The 21,011-nt window shown below is 36.4% G+C and overlaps 1 protein-coding gene across 1 annotated transcript in view; it reads right to left on the bottom strand.

The window, feature by feature from the left end:
- The window catches only part of LOC150084816 (protein arginine methyltransferase NDUFAF7, mitochondrial-like), a 115,782-nt gene that overhangs the window by 11,634 nt on the left and 83,137 nt on the right, over nt 1–21,011 (bottom strand). Inside the window, exons 6-8 of the mRNA XM_090375564.1 lie at nt 18,113–18,229; nt 12,101–12,244; nt 7,670–7,775 (exon numbers count right to left, since the gene is read on the bottom strand). Coding sequence (XP_090231690.1) covers nt 7,670–7,775; nt 12,101–12,244; nt 18,113–18,229 — 367 coding nt within the window. The remainder of the gene's footprint in view (nt 1–7,669; nt 7,776–12,100; nt 12,245–18,112; nt 18,230–21,011) is intronic.

The raw sequence follows: 21,011 nt of genomic DNA, 5'->3' as shown, positions 1-21,011 counted from the left end.
TCTGTGGTAGAAAACAATCATCCAATAAATCCACAAAAGTCTTGCTGGTGTGTGAGTGACCAACCCACAAGTTCCAGTCTATATCTTGGAAGTTAAAATCCCCATTATAAGATAATCTGATTTACTGGCCCACTATTTCTCTGTACAGTTATTCATTGTACTCATCAGAGTTATTAGGCCTGTAACACACTCCTACTTTTCAACTTGGTTTTCCCAGTGCTTATGTCACACCAAACCAAACCAACTCAACACTGCACTGTCCACCCATATCAACTGGATGCACTTCCTTAGATTTTATGTGTTTCTTAACTAACAGCATTACCCCTCCTCCCTTTCTACCCTGTCGATCCTTCCTGTACATATTGTACTCCCCAAATTCCAATTCTGCACTGCTTATATTCGTAAGGCACCATGTCTCTGATATCCTAACAATAACCATTTCTGATGTATTGAATAACTTCATCAAATTTATTTACTATACTCCTAGCATTGGTGTACTTGGAAGTATACATACACCTATTCTTACAATCAGTTACTATAGCACAACCCATGCATTTACTTGTTCCACGATGACTCCCAGCAGTTCCCGAAACCCCTAGCAACTTGTTTTCCAGGCTGCTGCTCATTCCAATAGAAGCACTGCAAGAATCAATTTCACCTCTGCCTGTGGCTACTGTTAATCTATTAGTTTGTGAATTCCCCCAAGCAGCAGTTTTCCGACCCATCTAACACTGCCTCAGTAGCAGCAGCAAATATTCTTGCATCCTTTCTATTTAGGTGCATCCCATCTCTGTAGAAACAATCTCTCCTGTTCACAAGCACAGACCACACTGAGAAAAATTCTACCCCATGAGCCTTGCACAATCTCTTCAGGGCCAAATTGATTGACAAGGCTCCCGTCATATACTCCCTCCTATCGTGTCTGGGCAGAATTGCAGACACCTTCAAAATTTAACCCTAACTAGCTACTCTTTTTCAACATTGACCTGTTGTTAAGTAAGTCTGCAGATCTCCTACTCTTAATGTCATTAGTGCCAAAGTGTACAACAATATCCCCCCCTTTGTGCCCTTAAAAGGTATCTGCTCTACAACATCAACTTTTGTCCCAGGCAGGATACCCTGATCCTATTCCATCTATCCTTTTTACACAATATATTACCTGTCACCCTAACAATAGAGCAACCGACAATATTTAACTCCTGTGGGACCAGCGCATTCTGCTTTGGAGCTGTGTTGCCTGATGCACTAGTGCAAGCTCTGGCATTGATGTGGGCAGCTGAGGACTTGATGGGTCCCCCAAAGGCATCTACCCGTTTCTTCAAGCTCTCATAACGGCCCATAACAACGCTGAGTTGGCTTTGGTTTGGTTTGGTTTGGGTTTTATTGGTGCATCAGCAACTAAGGCTATAATGTGCCAAATCCAGGTCATATATTAAAAGTTAAAACATTCAGTGACCTAATTAGTTAGGCCACCATGTCGAAATATAAAAGGTATAAAAGTAAAAAATGTATCAACAAAGAAATGACAAGTCAATTTTAAATACGAATAAAAAGGTTTACTGATTTTAAAAAGCTAAAAACAGCAGCCACATTGTCATTGTCGAATAAAATCTGACTGAGTGTGCAAGGCTCAGCCAGATGACTAAAAGCGGTAAAATAAAAATCACGTTCGTGTCTAAAACGTGGACACTCGGTTAAAATGTGACGTATACTTAAATAGGTATCGCAGTTCTCACACATAGGACAGTTATCTGCCCTCAGCAGAAATGCATGTGTAAGATGACTGTGTCCTATGCGGAGGCGAGCTAAAACAACTTCCTCTCTGCGATTCCTGCGCAGACTAGATTGCCAATGTCCGATTACAGGCTTTATCTGATAGAGCTTGTTTGTGACTTGCTCATGCCAAGATTGTTGCCATTGAGACAGTAATTTATCGTGTATTAACTGCCTGTAGTCTGTATAGGGGACTAACAGGCAATAAGTGTTGTGAGGTTCTGGTGACCTGGCCGCAGCATCTGCCAGTTCATTTCCCATGATCCCAATGTGGCTTGGAATCCAGCAGAAACGAATGTCGAAAGAACACTCAGACAGAGAGTGGAGCGTCTGCTGAATCCGGGTCACAAATCGATGAGGATTATACCTCATACCCGATAAAGCCTGCAGTGTACTTAGAGAGTCAGTGTACATCATACACGTTTGATACCTATGGGTTTTAATGCGGTCCAAGGCTAACTCTATAGCATACAACACAGCTGTATATATGCTGCATTCTTGGGGAATCTTTCGAAATATAGAAAGACCTGGAAAGATAGCAGCAGATCCAACAGACAACTCCGACTTCGAGCCATCAGTGAAGACAGGCAAGAAGTCAAAATATTTGGCCCGGTGGGCAGCGTAGAGTTGGTGGTAGACAGTAGATGGAGTTATGAATTTACTCCAATTTTTAAGGGAGAAGTCGCATGATGGTAAGCAAGCATGCCAGGGTGGAAGTGGTTGCCTTGGTGACTGGGCAACATTGTCTACCATGATGTCCAGCTCTCTGAGCAGCTCTTGGACACGGATACCAAAAGGCTGATTGGCAGTCTGATGAGTGTTATATAGGTTTTCCCGTCGTGGCTTGAAAACAGATGTCCACGTAGGGTTGTCTGGCAGGGATTTTAATTTAAAAGGCAATTGCTTTCGTCGAAATGACAGTGGTGGTTCAGTTGCTTCAACATATAAACTCTGGACAGGGGATGTTCTAAATGCTCCAGTAGCAATATGGATGGCTTGGTGGTGAACTGGGTCCAGCCAACTAAGTACGCTACTTTTAGCCGATGCGTACACTTGGGACCCATAGTCTAGTTTAGATCGGACAAGTGCACGAGATAGAGGCTGAGCAAAGTGGAGTGGTCTGCTCCCCATTTATTGGAAGAAATAGAGCATAGGAGATTCAACCCTCTTGTGCACTTTGTCCACAGTTGATGAATATAAGGTAAAAATGTCAACTTCTTGTCGAAAATGAGCCCCAAGAATTTTGTCTCGGGTGCTACTAGAATGATGTCTTGTCCGAGTTTAAGTTCTGCCCAAGAGTTGACGTGGTCTATGGCATGCTGCAATTGTCTTTCAATGACCCTCATATTGCATGACTGCAAAAAAGATGCTAAAGTCATCTACAAAGAGGGCACTGTTTACGATTGGAGGAAGTTGTTCAGTTATAGAGTTAACTTTGATAGCAAAAAGCGTAACGCTTAAAACTGATCCTTGTGGAATTCTCTCTTCTTGGCAGAATGGCCGGGAGAAGGTGGATCCTACACGAACTTGGAAAGAACGGTCTGTAAGAAAGTTTTTAATAAAGAGGGAAATGTGTTCTCTAAGACCAAAGTTATATACGTCTTTTAAAATTCCATATCTCCAAGCCGTGTCGTACGCTTTTTCCATATCAAAGAAAACAGACACCTGGTGCTCACATTTCAGGAAAGCATCACGTATATATGTTTCCAAGCGGATTAAGTGGTCAAGTGTTGACCTGTTCCTTCGGAAGCCACACTGTATCCTGGAAAGGATGTCATTAGCTTCTAAATACCACAAAAGACGAGCATTGACCATTCTTTCCAGGATCTTGTACAAGCAGCTCGTCAGAGCGATAGGATGGTAATTTTTTGGTATTTTTGGATCCTTTCCTGGTTTCGGAAAGGGAAGGACGATTGCCATATGCCACGAGTCCGGAAATGTCTCTTTGATATATATTCTATTATAGAGATGGAGCAAACGATCCATGGATTTCGATGATAGGTGTTTAATCATCTCACAATGGATGTCGCCTGGCCCAACAGCACTCGCCTTGGATAGTGAGTGTGCTGCTTTCAGCTCCCACTGTGTAAAAGGCTGATTGTATTCCTCGCGATTGTTAGAGGACAGCTTCAGGTGATGTTTTTGTGATCTTTGTTTGAGTGCAATGAACTCTGGGGGGTACGACATTTCTAAAGACACTTTAGCAAATGTCTCCCCGAGAGTATTTGCAATTGCAGTTGGATCTGCAATTGTACATCATGTTCCAGGATCGATGAAGGCTGTGAGTTGTATTTGCCGTTCATTTTCCGAACTTTGTCCCAGATGGCTTTTGGATTGGCAGCCCGTGTAAGGGAAGATGAAAATTTGATCCAAGATTCCTTTTGGCTCTGATGTCTAATGTACTGTGCTTTGGCATGTGCACGTTTGAAGGCTATTAAATTATCTGTGGTGGGGTAATGACGAAATATTCCCCATGCTTTGTTTTGAGCCTTCCTAGCTGCTGTGCATTCTCCATTCCACCATGGTTTTGGAAAACGTGGAAAGCGGGATGATGTCCTTGAAATTGCAACTGCTGCTGCCTGGACTATAGTTTCTGTGATGTGTTTTACTGACTCATTAATTGGCTCCTGGCCAACTGTAGTGGTATTGAACATTGACAGATGGCGAAAGGCATTCCAATCAGCGTGATCGATCTTATAACGTGGTATCCTTGACTGGTGACATTGTCTCCCATTTGAATGGTGGATAACAAGGGGAAGTGATCACTACCATAAAGGTTTTCTTCAACCTCCCATGTACTCAGAGGCAGGAGGGAAGGGGAGCAGATGGAAAGATCAATGGCAGTAAACGTACGGGTAGTCGTATGGAAAAAGGTGTTAGATCCCACATTTAGAAGGGCCAGATCATTGTTTTCAAGCAATCGCTCGATAATCCGACCTCTTCTGTTGATGTCAGAACTACCCCACAGAGGATTATGCCCATTAAAATCCCCTAATAATAGGAAAGGGGGTGGCAGTTGCTTAATGAGATCATCAAGGTCTGCCTGAGTGGTGTCATTCCCATGTGGCAAATAAATGGAGCAAACAGTTAAAAGGAACCCTACTGTAAGATGAACTGCTACAGCCTCTAGATTAGTGGTAAGAAGCACAGCTTGAAAGGGGTTGTGGTTACCCACAAGGATAGAGACTCCTCAGTGGGCAGGTCCATCCCCAGCTCTGTCTCTGCGAATAACTGAGCAGTTACATAAGTAAGGGTCTTCATTTGCCTTTAAATACGTCTCCTGTAAGCAAAAGCAAGTTGGTTCATGCTTACTCAGGAGAGCCTTGATGTCATCTCTATTTCTACGAAATCCACCCATTATTTTGATTTACTGGGTCCGTCTGGTGGCTTCCGAAGGGCTGAGGGCTTCATTTTCTCAGTCCTGGGTTTATCTCTCTTTGGAAAGACTGGACATTGGCCTGTATCCATTTCTTCTTCTTCTTCTTCTTTCGCAAAGAGTTCCAGGACAGACTCATCCTGTACCTCCTTATCTTCGACATTCATTGTCTCTTGGATTGTAGATGCCTGTTCCCCTTTCTTCGGAGTTTCTTTAGTACTCTGTTTTGGAAGTGGTGGAGCACTAGGAGGTACGGATATAGCAGTGGCGGCTGACTGTGATTTTTGGGTGGGCTTTGGGGAACTTAATAAATGGCGCGCAATGGGGGTAAATGACTCCTTTGGTGGAATACTCATATCAGTCTGAGTACCAATGGTACTTTTCCCAGAAGCTTTCTGGGTGTATGAGGGCTTGGCACTATTTATAGGTTGGATGCATCTTCTGGCCTCCTGATAGGAGATGTTTAGTTCTGTTTTTAGTTTCTGAATTTCCTTCTCCTCTTTCCACCGCTGGCATGCTCGAGAGTATGCAGGGTGTTCTCCTTGGCAGTTAGTACAACTTGGCTTTGAAGCTAAACATTCCTTGCTCTCATGGTCTTTAGCACCAGAGCGAGCACAGGCAGGGTTGCCACGACAAGCTGTTTGAGAGTGGCCATACTTTTGGCATTTAAAACACCTCAATGGGTTCGGGATATAAATCCTCACCGGGCAGTTTAAACAGCCTGCTTTTATGGAACTTGGAGGCCATGGGGTGTTGAACGTTACGATGAGAACTCGGGTAGGGACGAGATTCCCATCCTTCCGTATCGATATTCTTTTCACAGCCGTCGCTCCTTGGTCTTTAAGTTCAGAGCAGATCTCTTCTTCAGAAACACAAAGAAGATCCCACTCTGATATGACACTGCGTGAGAAATTCAAGGTTTTATGGGGGTAACGATGATGGGTAATCCCCCTAACGATGTGGCTTTCAGTAGTTGCTGTGCATGTTTTTGGCTTGCAGCCTCGACTAAAATGTCTCCAGAACGAAGCCTTTTTACAGATTTTGGAGATCCTGTCAACCCTTCTAATTCTTTCTGGATGAAAAAGGGTCACATTTTCCCCGAGTGCCTGCTCTCTGGTGGAATGGAGAATGAGGAAAAGCAGTGTAACAGATGGTGGTGTATCCTCCGTTCTGGCTCTTTTTGCAGAGGTATTTTCTGTGGTTTCGTCTTGATTAGGTAGGGGCCTTGTTGGAGCCCCAGAAGAAATAGAATTTAAATTACTCATAGGAGTAAAAAGAAAGTGTCTGATGCCTAAGTACCTCACTCACCACGGAGCCCAACGAGGGGATGCCCACTCGTGAACTTGCAGGTACTGTGTACACGAATGGGACGCAGAGTTCGCTTAGGAGCACCATACCCACATTACCAATAAGTCTTTACCCCGTCCCAGGACCAAAGGGAGGGAGACTTATTGGAACACAGTTGGCCCTAGCAGTAAAAAACCACCTGCCGATTGATCCCAGTCGGGCCGGTCCGGGACCACCCGTCTTGTCGAAGCAGGGGCCAAAGTGGTGTTTTAAGGCTGGGCCCCTCGACCACCAGGATCTCCCTTTCTGCATTCCACGGGTCACGGCGCACGGCTGCACACACCGGATTCCAATGATGTAACCCTGGAACCAAGGTATGGGTGTAAGATCCCAGTGATGCTAATCTGGAAAACCAGCAGCATCACTGGGAGGTCCCCTCACCACGTACAGGTGCCCACGTCGAGGGGGCTGAGTTGGCACCTAACTTCTTCACACTGCTTACATCAAGCACAAAGACATCCCCCTTGGCAACATCATGTCCCATCCCAAAAAAGGTCTGCAAACATTTCATAAGTTGCACATTTCTTTAGGCTGTGATGCATTGGGAATTGCCCCCTTCATTTCTCCTCCGAGCCACAGCACTCTCGCTATTTTGTGCACGTTGCTTTGTTGCTCTAGTCTGGGGCACGATTTCTGTTTTTAAATACAATTCAATTAATGAACAATGAAAATTAATATAATTGATTAATTTACTATACTATGCAATACTATACTAAGCTAATGCAGTAATACGTATTTCGCTATATAGTTTTACGTTATACCTTAGCTATCAAGTATTTTAAAGACTTCAGAAATAAGCCTATATTAAATAATAACAAAGGTTAAATTATAATAAAGAGACATTCTGCTACATGAAGCAAAATTCACAAAATTCATAGAAACATTTTCGATTTGCATAGAGCAATGTGTCATCTTTCATTAACATATAAATTTAGTTATAGTTCTGTTACTTTATGAGTTAAAACTCATAAAATAGCTGAACATTTGATTTAACCAAATAGCAACACTGATTTATTACTAACTGATTAATAAAGTGGTAAATAATTAAACAGACAGTATATAATTAGGCCCATTACTGCATTTTGCAATAGGTCAGTGTAGATAGTTTAAGGAATACTGTATGAAATATCTAAATTTTATTAAAATAAAGTAATCAAAATCTCTGAAGCTTACCTTTATTTTTAACCATTTTTTTTAAATAAGAAAAATCTACATCACAAGTCAAGTCAGCAGTTCCTGGTTCAGACAAAGGATCATGAAGCTCATGTCTTCGAAAGGCCTAAACATAATATAATTTCTAGTCAACACCCAAATATAAAAATATTTTAAATTATAAATTTAAGAGATGTAAACTTCAAGTTAATATAAATTTTAATTTAATAGAAAGAGGTATTAATGAGGTATTCACATTTGTTTGAATAGTAATTCAGTAATCAGTTTTGTCCATAGATTCAAGAGGAATCTGTTTCAGTGCAAATCCATGTATTATACTAGTATATATGATTTTTGTTGATTGAAAATTATAAGCACAGTTTTATTACTCCACTCATGGAATTATCAAAAAAATCTTTTCTTCCTACATATCAGAGATTTCCAAAAATTGGCATTATATTTGTTGCCGTGCATCCAGATAATATATAGAATATATTGTAAATTGTATATTTTAATAAGGAAGGAAGGAAGGAAGGAAGAAATGAAAGAAGCATTGTAGATGTTTTTATTGTTAATTTATTATCGATGTAACATTCTTTTTCATATAATGCATTGTCATTGGTGTTTCAAGAATACTGATTCCTTCTGTCACATTTGCAGAAATTTTACACCAATGATACACAACCACTGACTTTTACAAGAAAGTTTATCGTGTTTATTATGGTGTCAGAACTGGAGACCAATATACAAAACATGGGGCCCACGTTATTTCTGCCATCCATGTAATAAAAATGGAAAACAAAAAATAGCAAATAAAAAAAGAAAAAAAAAAAGCAATCCAATAAAATAAGAAAAAAAAAATAGCAATCCAGTATTGTCTACACACTAAATATTAAGGTATATTTGGAGTATAGACCAATATTGGATTGCTATTTTTGCAAGTAATACAGGACACAGCAATAAGAACAATTCTGTAATACATTAGCAAAATTTGTTATTGGCTAATTTGTCCTGCACAACAGTGAAGATGTACAAATTCTGACAAAACCTGAGACTAAGATATAGCACAGACTGTGGTTGTTCCCACCCTGCACATGTAAACACAGTAAATGGTGAAGGGACTGGTGAGGTTCCCCCACATCAAAGATGACGTAACAGTTCACACACAAGTTGGATCTGGTATGGGACTTGGAGCTACTGAAAAATTCAACAGACCTCAGACTCATCCTTTCTTAATAGATTTTAATGCTTATTCTATGTTTAACTTTATTTTTTAATAATAAATTAAATATTTAAAAACTGCTGTGTTTTTTCAATATTATTTAAAAAAAACATTAAAAAATATTACCTCTTGTAAAACAAACAAAAAAAAAAAAAACATTTGACATAAAATATAGACATAGATCTGTTAGTCTTGTCCAATTTCCAATTGAAAAGACTTGTAAAATTTTAATCTTAAAATCCTATCAGTTCCTACTATTCTCCATGCAAATAAAAGCATTGCATAAACAATGGCATGGCACCTGACAGGTGCTTGTATTTAATTACTCTGTGAAAACTGAAAAAAAAAAAAAAAAAAAAAAAATCAAATTATTACAATAAAAGTTTAACTGTATTTAGGAAGCTAGAAAAATATTTTCACATTTTAGGCACCTGTCAGGTCCTACACCACTACGGGGTTAATGAAAAACAAAAAATAAAGACAAGACATCCATACATTTTTATTTTATTTCTGTTAATTTAACTCTTTCAATGTGAGTGCTGATATTCCTCTGTGGATGATTGTAAGGGTATGTCTCCATAGGCAGGGGGAGTTGTGCATTCACAATATTAGAGGTGGATATTGGTATTTATGACTGATTTGATTAATTTCTTTGCTGAATTTTATTTTATTTTATTTTAATTTAAGGTAGCTTGGGACACACAAGCAATAATATATACACCTTCCAAAGTATGACCTTAATTTTCATTAGCATGTGGTAGAACAGTATTCATTTCAAGTCTTTTGAAGGCAAACCATGTTTTTCTTTCAGTATTTAATTACTAAGAGTTTTACATCCGTAAAACTGATTAAGTAAATTAACTAATAACAATAATCAAACTTGAAGCTTATTATAGTTTTTTAACCAATACCAATGAAATGTTGAAAGGTTTTAAAGTGATCTCAAACTGATCTGATCATTACAAGCAATGAATAAAGGGATAGATTATGCTATGAGGATTTAAAAAAAACAAAAACATTACCAACTGTCCATTTGTATGTAATATTTATATGCCCTCACACAGTGTGAAGAATTAATAATTTTTTTGCCTACATCAGGATTATGCAGCCAACTGATAACCTGGAGGATGGAGGAAAGAACAGGAACTTGCTGGTAGGAATCATTCAGGTGACATCTACTTTGCCTGTACGGCCCATGAAAAAATGAAATTGCTGTGAACAAACACATAAAAAAGGCTTCTCTCAAAGGTGCTAAGTTAAAATGAAAACTGCAAAAAAGAAACTGATTTGGGACTTGTATTTTAGTAGAGAATGGGTGATTTGTTGGATTAATAAAAAGGCGCTCTGAATTTTCTAGTAAAAAACCTAGTACTTTTATCTAAGTTGGAAATGTGATTTAAGAAGGGATGTGTTGCTAAACACTCTGTGGCATGAGATAACATCAGTTTTATGGGTACTCTTCAAGCCATAAATCCCAAGTGACATATGAGAGCATCTTGTAGTACAATATGCCATAAAGTTTAAAGCCATAAGCACAAAATTTTTAATTTGTTGACACATAAGTTTTAGAATATTATATATTGGTATGAATAGCTCCAAACATACACATTAAGTGTACTATGTTTATAGAAGTGCACATCTGCAGGCTGAAAAATCCAGAATAACTTGTGAGAAAGGGGAAAAAAAAACCCCAATGCCCTCTGCCTGAAGTCAACTAACTACAGCCCTCAAATGAAGTGGACTTTAGAAATTCCTCCAGTAAGTGATGGGAAGTGAACCCAGACCTCCCAAATGAGTGGCAAAAGATGAAGATAATGTATTGTGCCAAACAGGAGGCCATGGAGGGAAAGTTTTAGAATGACAGTTTAACAGTCATCTAGAAATAAAAAATTTCACCTTTGTCAAATAAAAATTATCCATAAGAAAATCATAAAATTTTATTTTTTGCAAGACTGCTTTTTTTTTTCTTTTTTTTTTTTTTCAAACAGAGAATTTCTTTTCATAATTTTCTCTTAAAATTTGAGCAAAATTTCTTGTCTCACCACAGCCATTGGCTGCCTTGGGTTAAATGCTCCACTTTATGGGATTATTCTGTTTGTATATTTTATTTACTCTTACCAGAAAAATGTGTGAATCTTGCCTGGGACTATCCTAGGAAGATTCACACAGCTGTAGGAAAATAACTTGACTTTCGGTATCTAATCCTCATGCTAATCTTAACTGGAGTTAATTTTATTGTCTATGTAATTAAAAATAAGGCTAGATACCACAGAAAAGGCTACTCTAAGCAATTAAATCCAAACTCACTCTTATCTTCTATTTTGTGTTCTAGTATATACACTAACTTTTTTTTTTGACTGTACAAACACAAGACACTCTTTAAAACAACAGGGAAATGTCACAAAGAAATTTCATCTGTGATAAAGCTACAGAAAGTTAAAAGTATTCCACAGGAGATTTACACTTTCAGTAATCAGCAGCAATTTTAGTTTTGGTTTGAGTATATGATAATGGTGATTTGTACATATGGCCCTTTCTAAGCTAATCAATGATAAATAGCATTCCATAGCATAAAATCAAATATGCATAAATACGCAAGATATTATTGGGAGAGTAGGATGATATCCTGCATATTAGAGAACTGGTAACACAATTTTGAAGTCTGCCATTACAATAAAAAAAAAAAAAAAAATCACTACAATACTGTAACTGTACCTACAATCCTACAAAATAAATATAATTAAGGGAGTTATACAGCAACATAAACAGAACAAAATTCTTATTTAAGTTCATTATTTTTTTAGATTTGGAGGAATGAATAAAACAAACTTCATACAAAGCTTTGCTTTTCTTCCACAACAACAAGATAAACTATCTAGTTCTGCTTTCACAAAACCATAATAAAACATCACGAAAAAAAAGTGTTGACTAAAACAGTTTTCATCTGCAGGGACTGTAAAATGCATGATTGTAAATGGATTACTTGATATCCATAGGCAGGAGAAATCTTTAAGAGCTTAAATATACAGAGAATAAGACAACTGGGTAATAAAAAAATATTTAATGTTGGTATGTAATAATATAACAAAAAGCAGTTCAACTAATTTCTACTTTTCCTAGATTAAAGTGATTTCAAAATTTCAATATTTGCATTTCATTTCATTTATTTAATAATGAAAACAAAAACATTATAGGTAGAAACAAATAAACTTATAAGATATATGCCATACCCTAAATGTATCAGACTTGGTTCCATCATGCCCATAATCTATCAGTAAAGAAAATCCTCCTTCCTGCTCCATTCTTGTTGCCAGTTCTTGAACAAGCACACCACTTTCAGGACTGACTTCTACATGATCCCTTGTATCAGATGACTAAAGAAAAAACAGGGCAGACACAATACAGCAAATTATCAAATAGTAGAAAATTGCATATCATATCTTCTACTGTAATAATAAACAGAATAATACTTTATATAGCAAATTATTTATACAGCAAGCATATCTAATCAACTAGAAGATACAAGGATCACTCCAAAAGTAATACCCACAATGTTTTTTGCAAAGCTATATAATCTACAGAACTGTTAACTTTGTAGACCTCATGGATAAATCTTTCCTCTCCTATAATTCTAGTGACATAATCTTACCTCATTTGGCTTTGCTGTAGCAATCATCAAATATGGCTGCTTCCATGACTGTCTATCTGTCAAACATGGCTGCTTCCATTAATGTCTGCCTGTCAAACATGGCTGCTTCCATGAATGTCTGTCTGTCAAAAGCAGCATGATTATTGAATTCTTGGTGCGAAAGAATACTGAAAATAACCAAAAGAAACTGCAGAAGGTATATGGGAATACTACTTGTCAACCTCAGCACAGTTTTTCTGATTCTGCAGTTTCTGACCACTGGGACAAGATGACTTGTATAACATGACTGTCCCTTGCAGTTAGATCTTTATGCACCAAAAAACTGTATGGCCCATGTTAACTCAGTGCTGTTCTTTAATTGCCAATAACAATGAAGTTGTAAAATTGCTCTTGTCTAGTGGCTGTCTTGAAGTACAAAAAGATTTTTTTATTTGAAGAAAACTGTTTCTTACCATAATCAGGTATTTAACTTTACCTGCTTTATTACAGGAAAAGGCAATTAATACAGGTATAACTACTGAATAAATATTAGCACTGAGTTGACAGTAAAATTGTTAATGTGTTGATTTCAAAAAAAATAAATGCAGAACACTTGTGCAAGTTACGATAGTTTTGGAAGCATGAGATGTCCTAAATTATAAGAAGAATAACACTGAAAGATAAATTCAAGGAAAACTGTTTCATTAGTCTACTTATTTATCATAGCATAGCTCTAAAACTTAACAGTTGACAAAGGCATTCTGGGATGTTGAAAGCAACTGTTTGCTTTTTACCCTGCTTTCACTTTAATTTAATTGAACAGTTTTCACCTGTTTTATATTTTTAATTTTGTTTTACTTCTATACACTTAGTTTACTGGAGTTATTCTTTTCCTTATAACTTTTATCATAATTTTTTTTTGGCTGGAGCAGCAAAAGCCACAGGCTTCCTTGCACCATATATGGCTAATAATAATAATAATAATAATAAACTAAAGAACAATATAGTTCTCTGATGGAGCAGTGTTTTTTTTAAAGTAGTGCAATAACTTCTTACCAAAGTAGAAACACTTCTTACCAAAGTTCAGTTTGAATCAGTACCGTTAAGTATAACATTATGGTTATCAATATTAATTGATACCCTCTGCAGTGTTACACTTTTTGCAGCTGATTCAAACTGGATTACATACAAAGTTTAATGGTACCCATGCTATAACCAATCTGTGTAAAACAGGATCGTGTAAAGTGAGGTATAACTGTACATACGTAGTATTTGCATTTAACTCAAAAGTTTGAGAGACAATGACTTAATGTATATAAATATACACTACATTACCAAAAATATTGGGATACTACACAAAATTTGTAGATAAGATTTTAATGCAGCATAGGACCTTAATAGAGCATGTAATCTTCTTGGAACCTTTCCCACCAATCTTTGGGGAACATTTATGACATGTTGATTGAAATATTCTTCAGCAATGTTATACTGATTCCTCCTTGGGCCTTCTAGGGTTGGCCAAGGTGTTCAACTCTATCCACCAGGATAAATCAAAGTAGTGCAATAATGGGACAACTTGTGGTGAAGTGTTTCCACAATATGAGAGTGAAACTTAAAAATGTTCTAACCACTTTCTTAACTCAATACCCATTCTCTATGTATATATCTGCTTTATCTTCTCAAATGCTACCTTACCCATTACAATTTTGTTTTAACTTCCTCACTATTTCTTATTACTCATTTAAGATTAATATCCTCTTCCAAAATTACCTGATTATCTGATGGCTGCTTTCAAACTCTGTCTATTAAGCAGGAAAAAGAAAAAAAAAAAACTGCATTGCAATGGAAGAAAAAAAATTTTTCCCTACCAAATTCATAAAAAAAAAGACATTCTTCACAAAATGAAGGCTGTGAATTGAAATGATGTGAACAATTATCTTACTGAAGAAATATTACACATAGCGCATTCAGAACTTGCAAATATTGTTGACATGGAAGAGAAGCAAAAGTTCTCCCCTTTTCCTCACAAACAAAACAAAGCTATAATTTCCAAGTAAAATAACCATTTAGCACAGTGCTTCTCAAACTTTTTGGATCACTGCACCCCCCCAAAAAAAGCCTGCACTTCATTCCTTCTTCGTAAAAAATGACAACTACATAAATAAAGTCAGTTATAGTCACTTTAATTAAGTCATAAAAATTAAAGTTAATTACATAAATAAGTCATGATATTAATGGAAATAGTCAATTATATTTTAATATTTAATGCGATGGATGAGCTTGGTGGAGATTTATTAGCTTATCAATATTAGGTTTAATATATGTAAGTAGAAGTCGTAAATCGCCACATTTAACAACATTCAGACAATTTCTTTGTTTTGTCAGCAATTGAGATACAGCACTGAAACCGGTTTCGACTAGATATGATGTTGGAAAGAAATAAGTAATGTTTTTATAATTCCCCACAATGCAGGATAATGGTCAGGGATTTTCTTTTGGCTTCAGTTCAACTTCATTTTGTAACTCAATCAATTCTTCTTCTACCAAACGTTTACCATCGTCATTATTTAAAAAAGGATTTATAACCCAATCTGGAATTTTCAAATTGAGATCTTTGAACCTTTCCTGCATATCTCTGTGCAACATTTATAGATGATTACAAAAAAGTTAGTCGAGTTTCATCAGCTATTTTTTCTTTTTTCTCTATTTCCAACAGATTTGGCAATTGATACAATTCATGTTGTCCTACGTTGCGCATAAAAAGCTTTAATTTTGAAATAAATGCTGAAATTTGAGTTTTCGCCTGAATAAGAGTTACATCTTGTCCTTGTAAATGTAAGTTCATTGAGTTGAATCTAGTAAATAAATCTGCAAGATAAGCAATATCAGTTTTCATTTTCTTGAGGTCATTCTAAGGTCGTTGTTCCTATCTTCAAAAAACTCAACAGTATCAAAGAATTCATAAAATCTGTTGAGACAGTTGCCTTTTGACAGCCACCGAACCTCAGAGTGAAGTAGCAATCGTTCAAAATCTTCACTGTTTTGATCACAAAGCTTTCGAAATATACAATCATTCAAAGACATGTGCTTTAATTTTGTTTATAGCAGTAAAAACAGTTTGTAAAGAATTGTGCAGTTGATCACCAAGTTTTTTCGCAACTAAATGCTGATGGTGAATGACACAATGAACAGTAATAATATTTGGCACAGCATTTTTTAAATAAGCCATAAAACCCTTGCAATGGCCAATCATTGATGGCATTCCATCCGTTGCACAAGCAAGTATATTTGTAAGTGGAATTTCCCTGTCTTTAAAAAACTTTTCAGTAACCTGAAATATAGACTCGCCTTTGGTATACGTTTCTAGATATCTTGCAAATAATAATTCTTCGTTCAACTTTTCATCTTTTATAAAACGTACGTATGCTAGTAGTAACGATTTGTTACCTGGCAGAGTTGATTCGTCTATTTGTAAGGCGAATTCTGTTGTTCGTAAAATGTTGCATACGGTATTTTCTGTGTCTTTGGCCATTTCGTCTATCCGTCTCTGAACTGTATCATTACTAAGTGGAATAGATTTTATTATATTGTGCGGTGATTTATGTAAAACAGTACTGATAACTTCAGAAATTGCAGGCAAAATTAATTCTTCACCAATTGTATGAGGCTTACCAGCTTTTGCAATCAACAGTAAAATATTGTACGAGGCCCGCAAGCCATCATTTTGTTGCAACACAAGAAAACATGCTCGATAATGTTGGGTGCTTTTCAAATTTGTCACATAGCTTTTGAAAGTAAGACAAGTCATTATTTGCCTTATCTGAATGCACCTTATTTAAGTGCTCCAGTAATCTGGAAGGCTTCATAGCCTCATTTAAATATGTCTTTTCACAAATAAGGCACATTGGAAGTTGAATTTTTGCCGGTGCTGATATAAATCCATATTTTAGACATTCTGCAGAATATTGTCTACATTTCTTTTTCTTTTCTGGCTTGGCCATTTTTCTTCCTATTTAAAAAAAATAATAATAATAAGAAGAGCATATACGTATCATTAATTATTAAGAAAATTAAAAATAAGTTTTAAAAATATTTGCGTTAAGCTTGTTTGACATTATACTGTTTTCAACTTTTTTGTAGGGTCAGGTCTGGTCCAAGCTTGAAGCTGGAAACCACATATATAAGAACATATATGGAGCTTAGAAAAAGGATGTTTAGGATTCAATTTAGAGTAGGAGGTCCGAATTGCTAGTTGTTTTTGTCTAATCGTGGCCCCTTGTATGCTATGCGCAACACCAGATCATTACTTCCGTTGTGAAATGTAAACTATACCTTACATGTCAACAAAGAATTATTTATTCAAATTTGTGTTGAGATGCTATTTCTAAGAAGTCAAAGTAGTTATAAATAACTACAAATCAACCTTTATTATTTTCGTTAAATCTGAAAATAATATGTATAGGGTGGTCCAAGAAACTATCACCTACACATCAAAATCGGCCGACTGTGGAGAAAACAAAACGGTTGCCTGGGTAATGTGTATTGTACTGAATATAGCGGTGTTGTTTCCAGAGAAAATGCATTCAACGTTACTTATGACAATAACCCGATTTTTATATTTTACACTAGTACTTACCTTTATTATATCTTTTATCCTAATAAGAAAAACCGTTTAGCAGACGAAAATTGAAAACACACCACAGAACATTCAGTGAATTGTAGAATAGTTCCAGAATCAATGTAACTAGTGAATGACCATCACCTGATCAACGCATAAACGAAGTCTCAATCGGGAGAGCTCATTTTAATTTTCAAGGGATAGTTAGTCTATAGCACGTTAACATGGGTGGCTCAGGCTATTTGTCTGTTCAGCCTAATCATATCATTTATGTAGTCAGCATTTGGTCAAAGCAATTAAAGGCGCAAATTACTGCAAGCTGCCTGTTACACACAATCATACCTAATGCCCCCTGTCATACACCGTCATGCCTATTCCCCCACACCCTTTCATGCCTAATGCCCCCAGGGGGCGATATCCCCCACTTTGAGAAGCACTGATTTAGCAGGTAATTTATGGTGTATCGATAAGCATGATCCAAAGAAACATCTCAAAGGGAAAGGGAAGAGAATTTTTTTCTCTGAGGAGGAATTTGATAGCTTTAGACATCACTTAAGTAGGACCAGTTGACAAATCTAACCAGTACATATGCTAAATGGGAAATATTCAAATAATTCTAGAAGTTACTTTTTTTTTATTTTATTTATTTTATTTTTTTATATATATACACCATAGTTTTCGTTCAAGCCACTGAAAAAATGGATAATCAAAGACCTTATGAACAAAGTAACATAAAAGAACATTGCATGGAATAACTAATTATCAGGAAGCCTTTAATAATAGAGTTCTATATCAGCAGAGCACCATATTAAAGATATCTGAAAACCATTAGTTTTCAAAAACATTTCATAAATAAGCAATTAATTATGTAATAGGAATATTCCTGTTTATAGAAGAGCTAATTTGTATATAAAGATAGCAGCTAAATTTGAGCATCCTTGTGTATATCATTAATAGGATGCTCAACTACATTCTTACAGTGCCATAAGTTCATACATCAATGAAGAACTGGCTGGCTGGGGTAGGTCCACGAGAAAGTACATATCGCAGATGGTGTCCTTCTGGAGTGTCATCTGTATCAATCAGTACCTCACGCCATCCTTCAGGAGTCCTCTACAAAATATATACAATATAGGTTTTATACACATTATAAGTGTGTGTGTGTGTGTACATTTAAGCAAAGGAAACTTTACAGATTATGAAAATACAAGGTGTGATCAAAAGGTTAGGGGACTAAACTAATATTTGGGAAATGACAGCATTTAATGGCCATTCAGATGGATCTCTTTTGAAGTAGTCTCCTTGAAACTGTATACACACAGATTCCAACAGCTGTGCAATTTTGGAAACATTTGATAGGCTTCTTTTGAAATTGATAACAATTCTTGTGTTGCATTCACACTAATTTCCTTAGCTGTTGCAAATCTGCAACCTTTCAAGGAAGCTTCAAGCTTGGTGGGAAAAAAAAAAAAAAATCACAGGGAACTAAATCTGGTGAGTATGCTGGATGGGAGACATGGAGTGAGTGCTTCACAAGAAATTTTTGAATGGAAAACACTGAATGCACAGAGGCATTTCCATACTGCTAATGCCAATTCTCTTGAAGCCAACTTTTCTAGCTGTTTTCCCAAACTGCATAGAACAGTTTTGTAGTATTCCTGGTCAACTGTTTGATCACGTGTTACAAATTGATAATGAGCAATGCCATGCAAGTCAAAAAATGTGATAAGCACGATCTTCATATTTAATTAAGATTTTCTTGCTTTTTTTTTTGAACCTTGGAGAAAGTGTAGTCTCCTCCACTGAGAGGAACAAGCCTTTGTTTCTGGGACAGAGTCATACACCCATGATTCATTATCAGTAATGATGAAATAAAGTGTGGGTCAACAGCAGCACACTGATGAAGATCCTAATACATGAGAACTTGCTGTGTTCTGTAGTTATCGATTAGGATGCAAACCACTAACCTGATCAAAATGCTTCACATTCCCAAATCTTGTGTTAAAATTGACTGACATGTCCTATAAGAAATTCTGCTAGCACACTAGTTTCACTAGTAACTTTACAGATAGTTACGCATTGATTACTTCTGATCAGATCATGAACACAAGCAATTGCATTATTAGGGAGGCCAGGATGAGAACCTTCAACGGACAAGCAGCCCTCTTTAACCTTTGTGAACTACAGAAATGTCTTCAAATGCCACATAGCATCTGCTCTAAAAGATGCTTTTAACATTTCATGGATTTCTACTGCACTTTTCTCTATTTGAAAATTTATGAAATTATGCAAATTAGCTACTCAGTAAAATCCTTTAATTTTAACATGCAATGAAAAACACATAAAACACCTCTTCAACGTGCACTAATTCAGAATGTCTGCTGATAAATGGCTGATTTGTGCATTACTGCATCTATGAGTCACCAAACATGTTGCAACAAGTTACAACTCACTACAGCACTAAAATTTCTATATACAAAGTCAGTCCCTGAATCTTTTGATTGCACCTCAAGTAGGTACAGTGTTCTCCCCAGGACCTATTGAATGGGCATGCCCAGCAAAAATTAAGCGATCCTCGCGGTATCATATGGTACTGCTCATTGATCTAGATCAATATTAATTTGAACATACTATGCGATCAAGGTCAATGCGACAGGAGCATATAATGTTAAATTATGCAATTAATTTTTGCTCTGGATCACTTAAGTCACATTTATAAATAACAAAATTTTATAATATTGCGAAGTATTACACTTCCCCACCCAGCTACTTCATAATGCCACCCGGCTGGCAAAATTTTCTGGGGAGAACACTGCGTATGTACATATATATACACACAGTGTTTGTCAAAAAATATATACCACAATAATGGGAAGCATATTGTATTTGGGAGGGGGGGGGGAGCCCCTTAAATGTACTCTAATAGATGGAAGCTTTTGTTTAGGTGTTATGTCAAGTAACCATTTTTGTTCAATTGTTTATTTCAGGTGAAACATAATACTGTAAACATGGGCTATGTTATTAAGCATGCAAGAAAGGAAGAAGATTGCACCATGGATGGAAGTCTTTCAACCAACACTTGTGAGCAACAAGTTTAGAAACTAAGTCAACCAACCATTCAACTGACCATCTGTACACATTCAAGAAGCAATTCTTAATAGTCCATAGAAGTCAGTACATAGATTATAAACTGAAAGTAGTATTTCCCAATGGTTGGTATGCAGAATTCCCTATTTAGGTTTGGGAATGAAACCACATCACCTACAGCTGAAACAAACAGTTTCACATAAAGGTAAATTCACTCACACAAGGAGCAAATTTTTTTTTGGTAATGTTGTGTTGTACCTAGTCCTTCTGCTCTGTTCTGTTCTGGGTTTTTTTTTTTTTTCCAGATGAATCTACATTTCATCTGGGCAGGAAATGTTAATATATATAATTACTTTGTTTGAGCTAAGGAAAATCCCCAAGAATTAAGAACACATACACAGAATTCACCTAAAGTAAATGTTTAGTGCTGCGTTTCACAATTGGGAGTAAACCTGGCCCATATACTTCTGAGAGTGCGACAGTGATGCAGCATTGTGTGTGTGCATGCGTGTGTGTGTGTGTGTGTTCGCGTGCTGAAACAATAAAACAAAATGTTGAATGCTAATAAAGCTAAATCAAGTGATACATACAAATAGATGTACATACTATTTTATTAAAAAGATATGTAACAATGACCTGCTTCTTTTTTTACTTTACAATTTTTTTTAAAAATTCTGATTTGACAATCTCATTGTAGTTTTGGGAAACTAAATCAAATTAATTAATTTTGATTTAGTTGGAACAAATTAATATTTAAAGGCATTTATAAATAAAGTCAATATATTTACAAATTTTTAACATTTTAGTA

Source organism: Mastigoproctus giganteus, chromosome 6 (genome assembly GCF_048544385.1).
Source record: "Mastigoproctus giganteus isolate SK-2022 chromosome 6, ASM4854438v1, whole genome shotgun sequence".
NCBI lineage: Eukaryota > Metazoa > Arthropoda > Arachnida > Uropygi > Thelyphonidae > Mastigoproctus > Mastigoproctus giganteus.
Note: the sequence above shows the minus strand (reverse complement) of the source record. Positions and strands in the feature narration are given on the sequence as shown.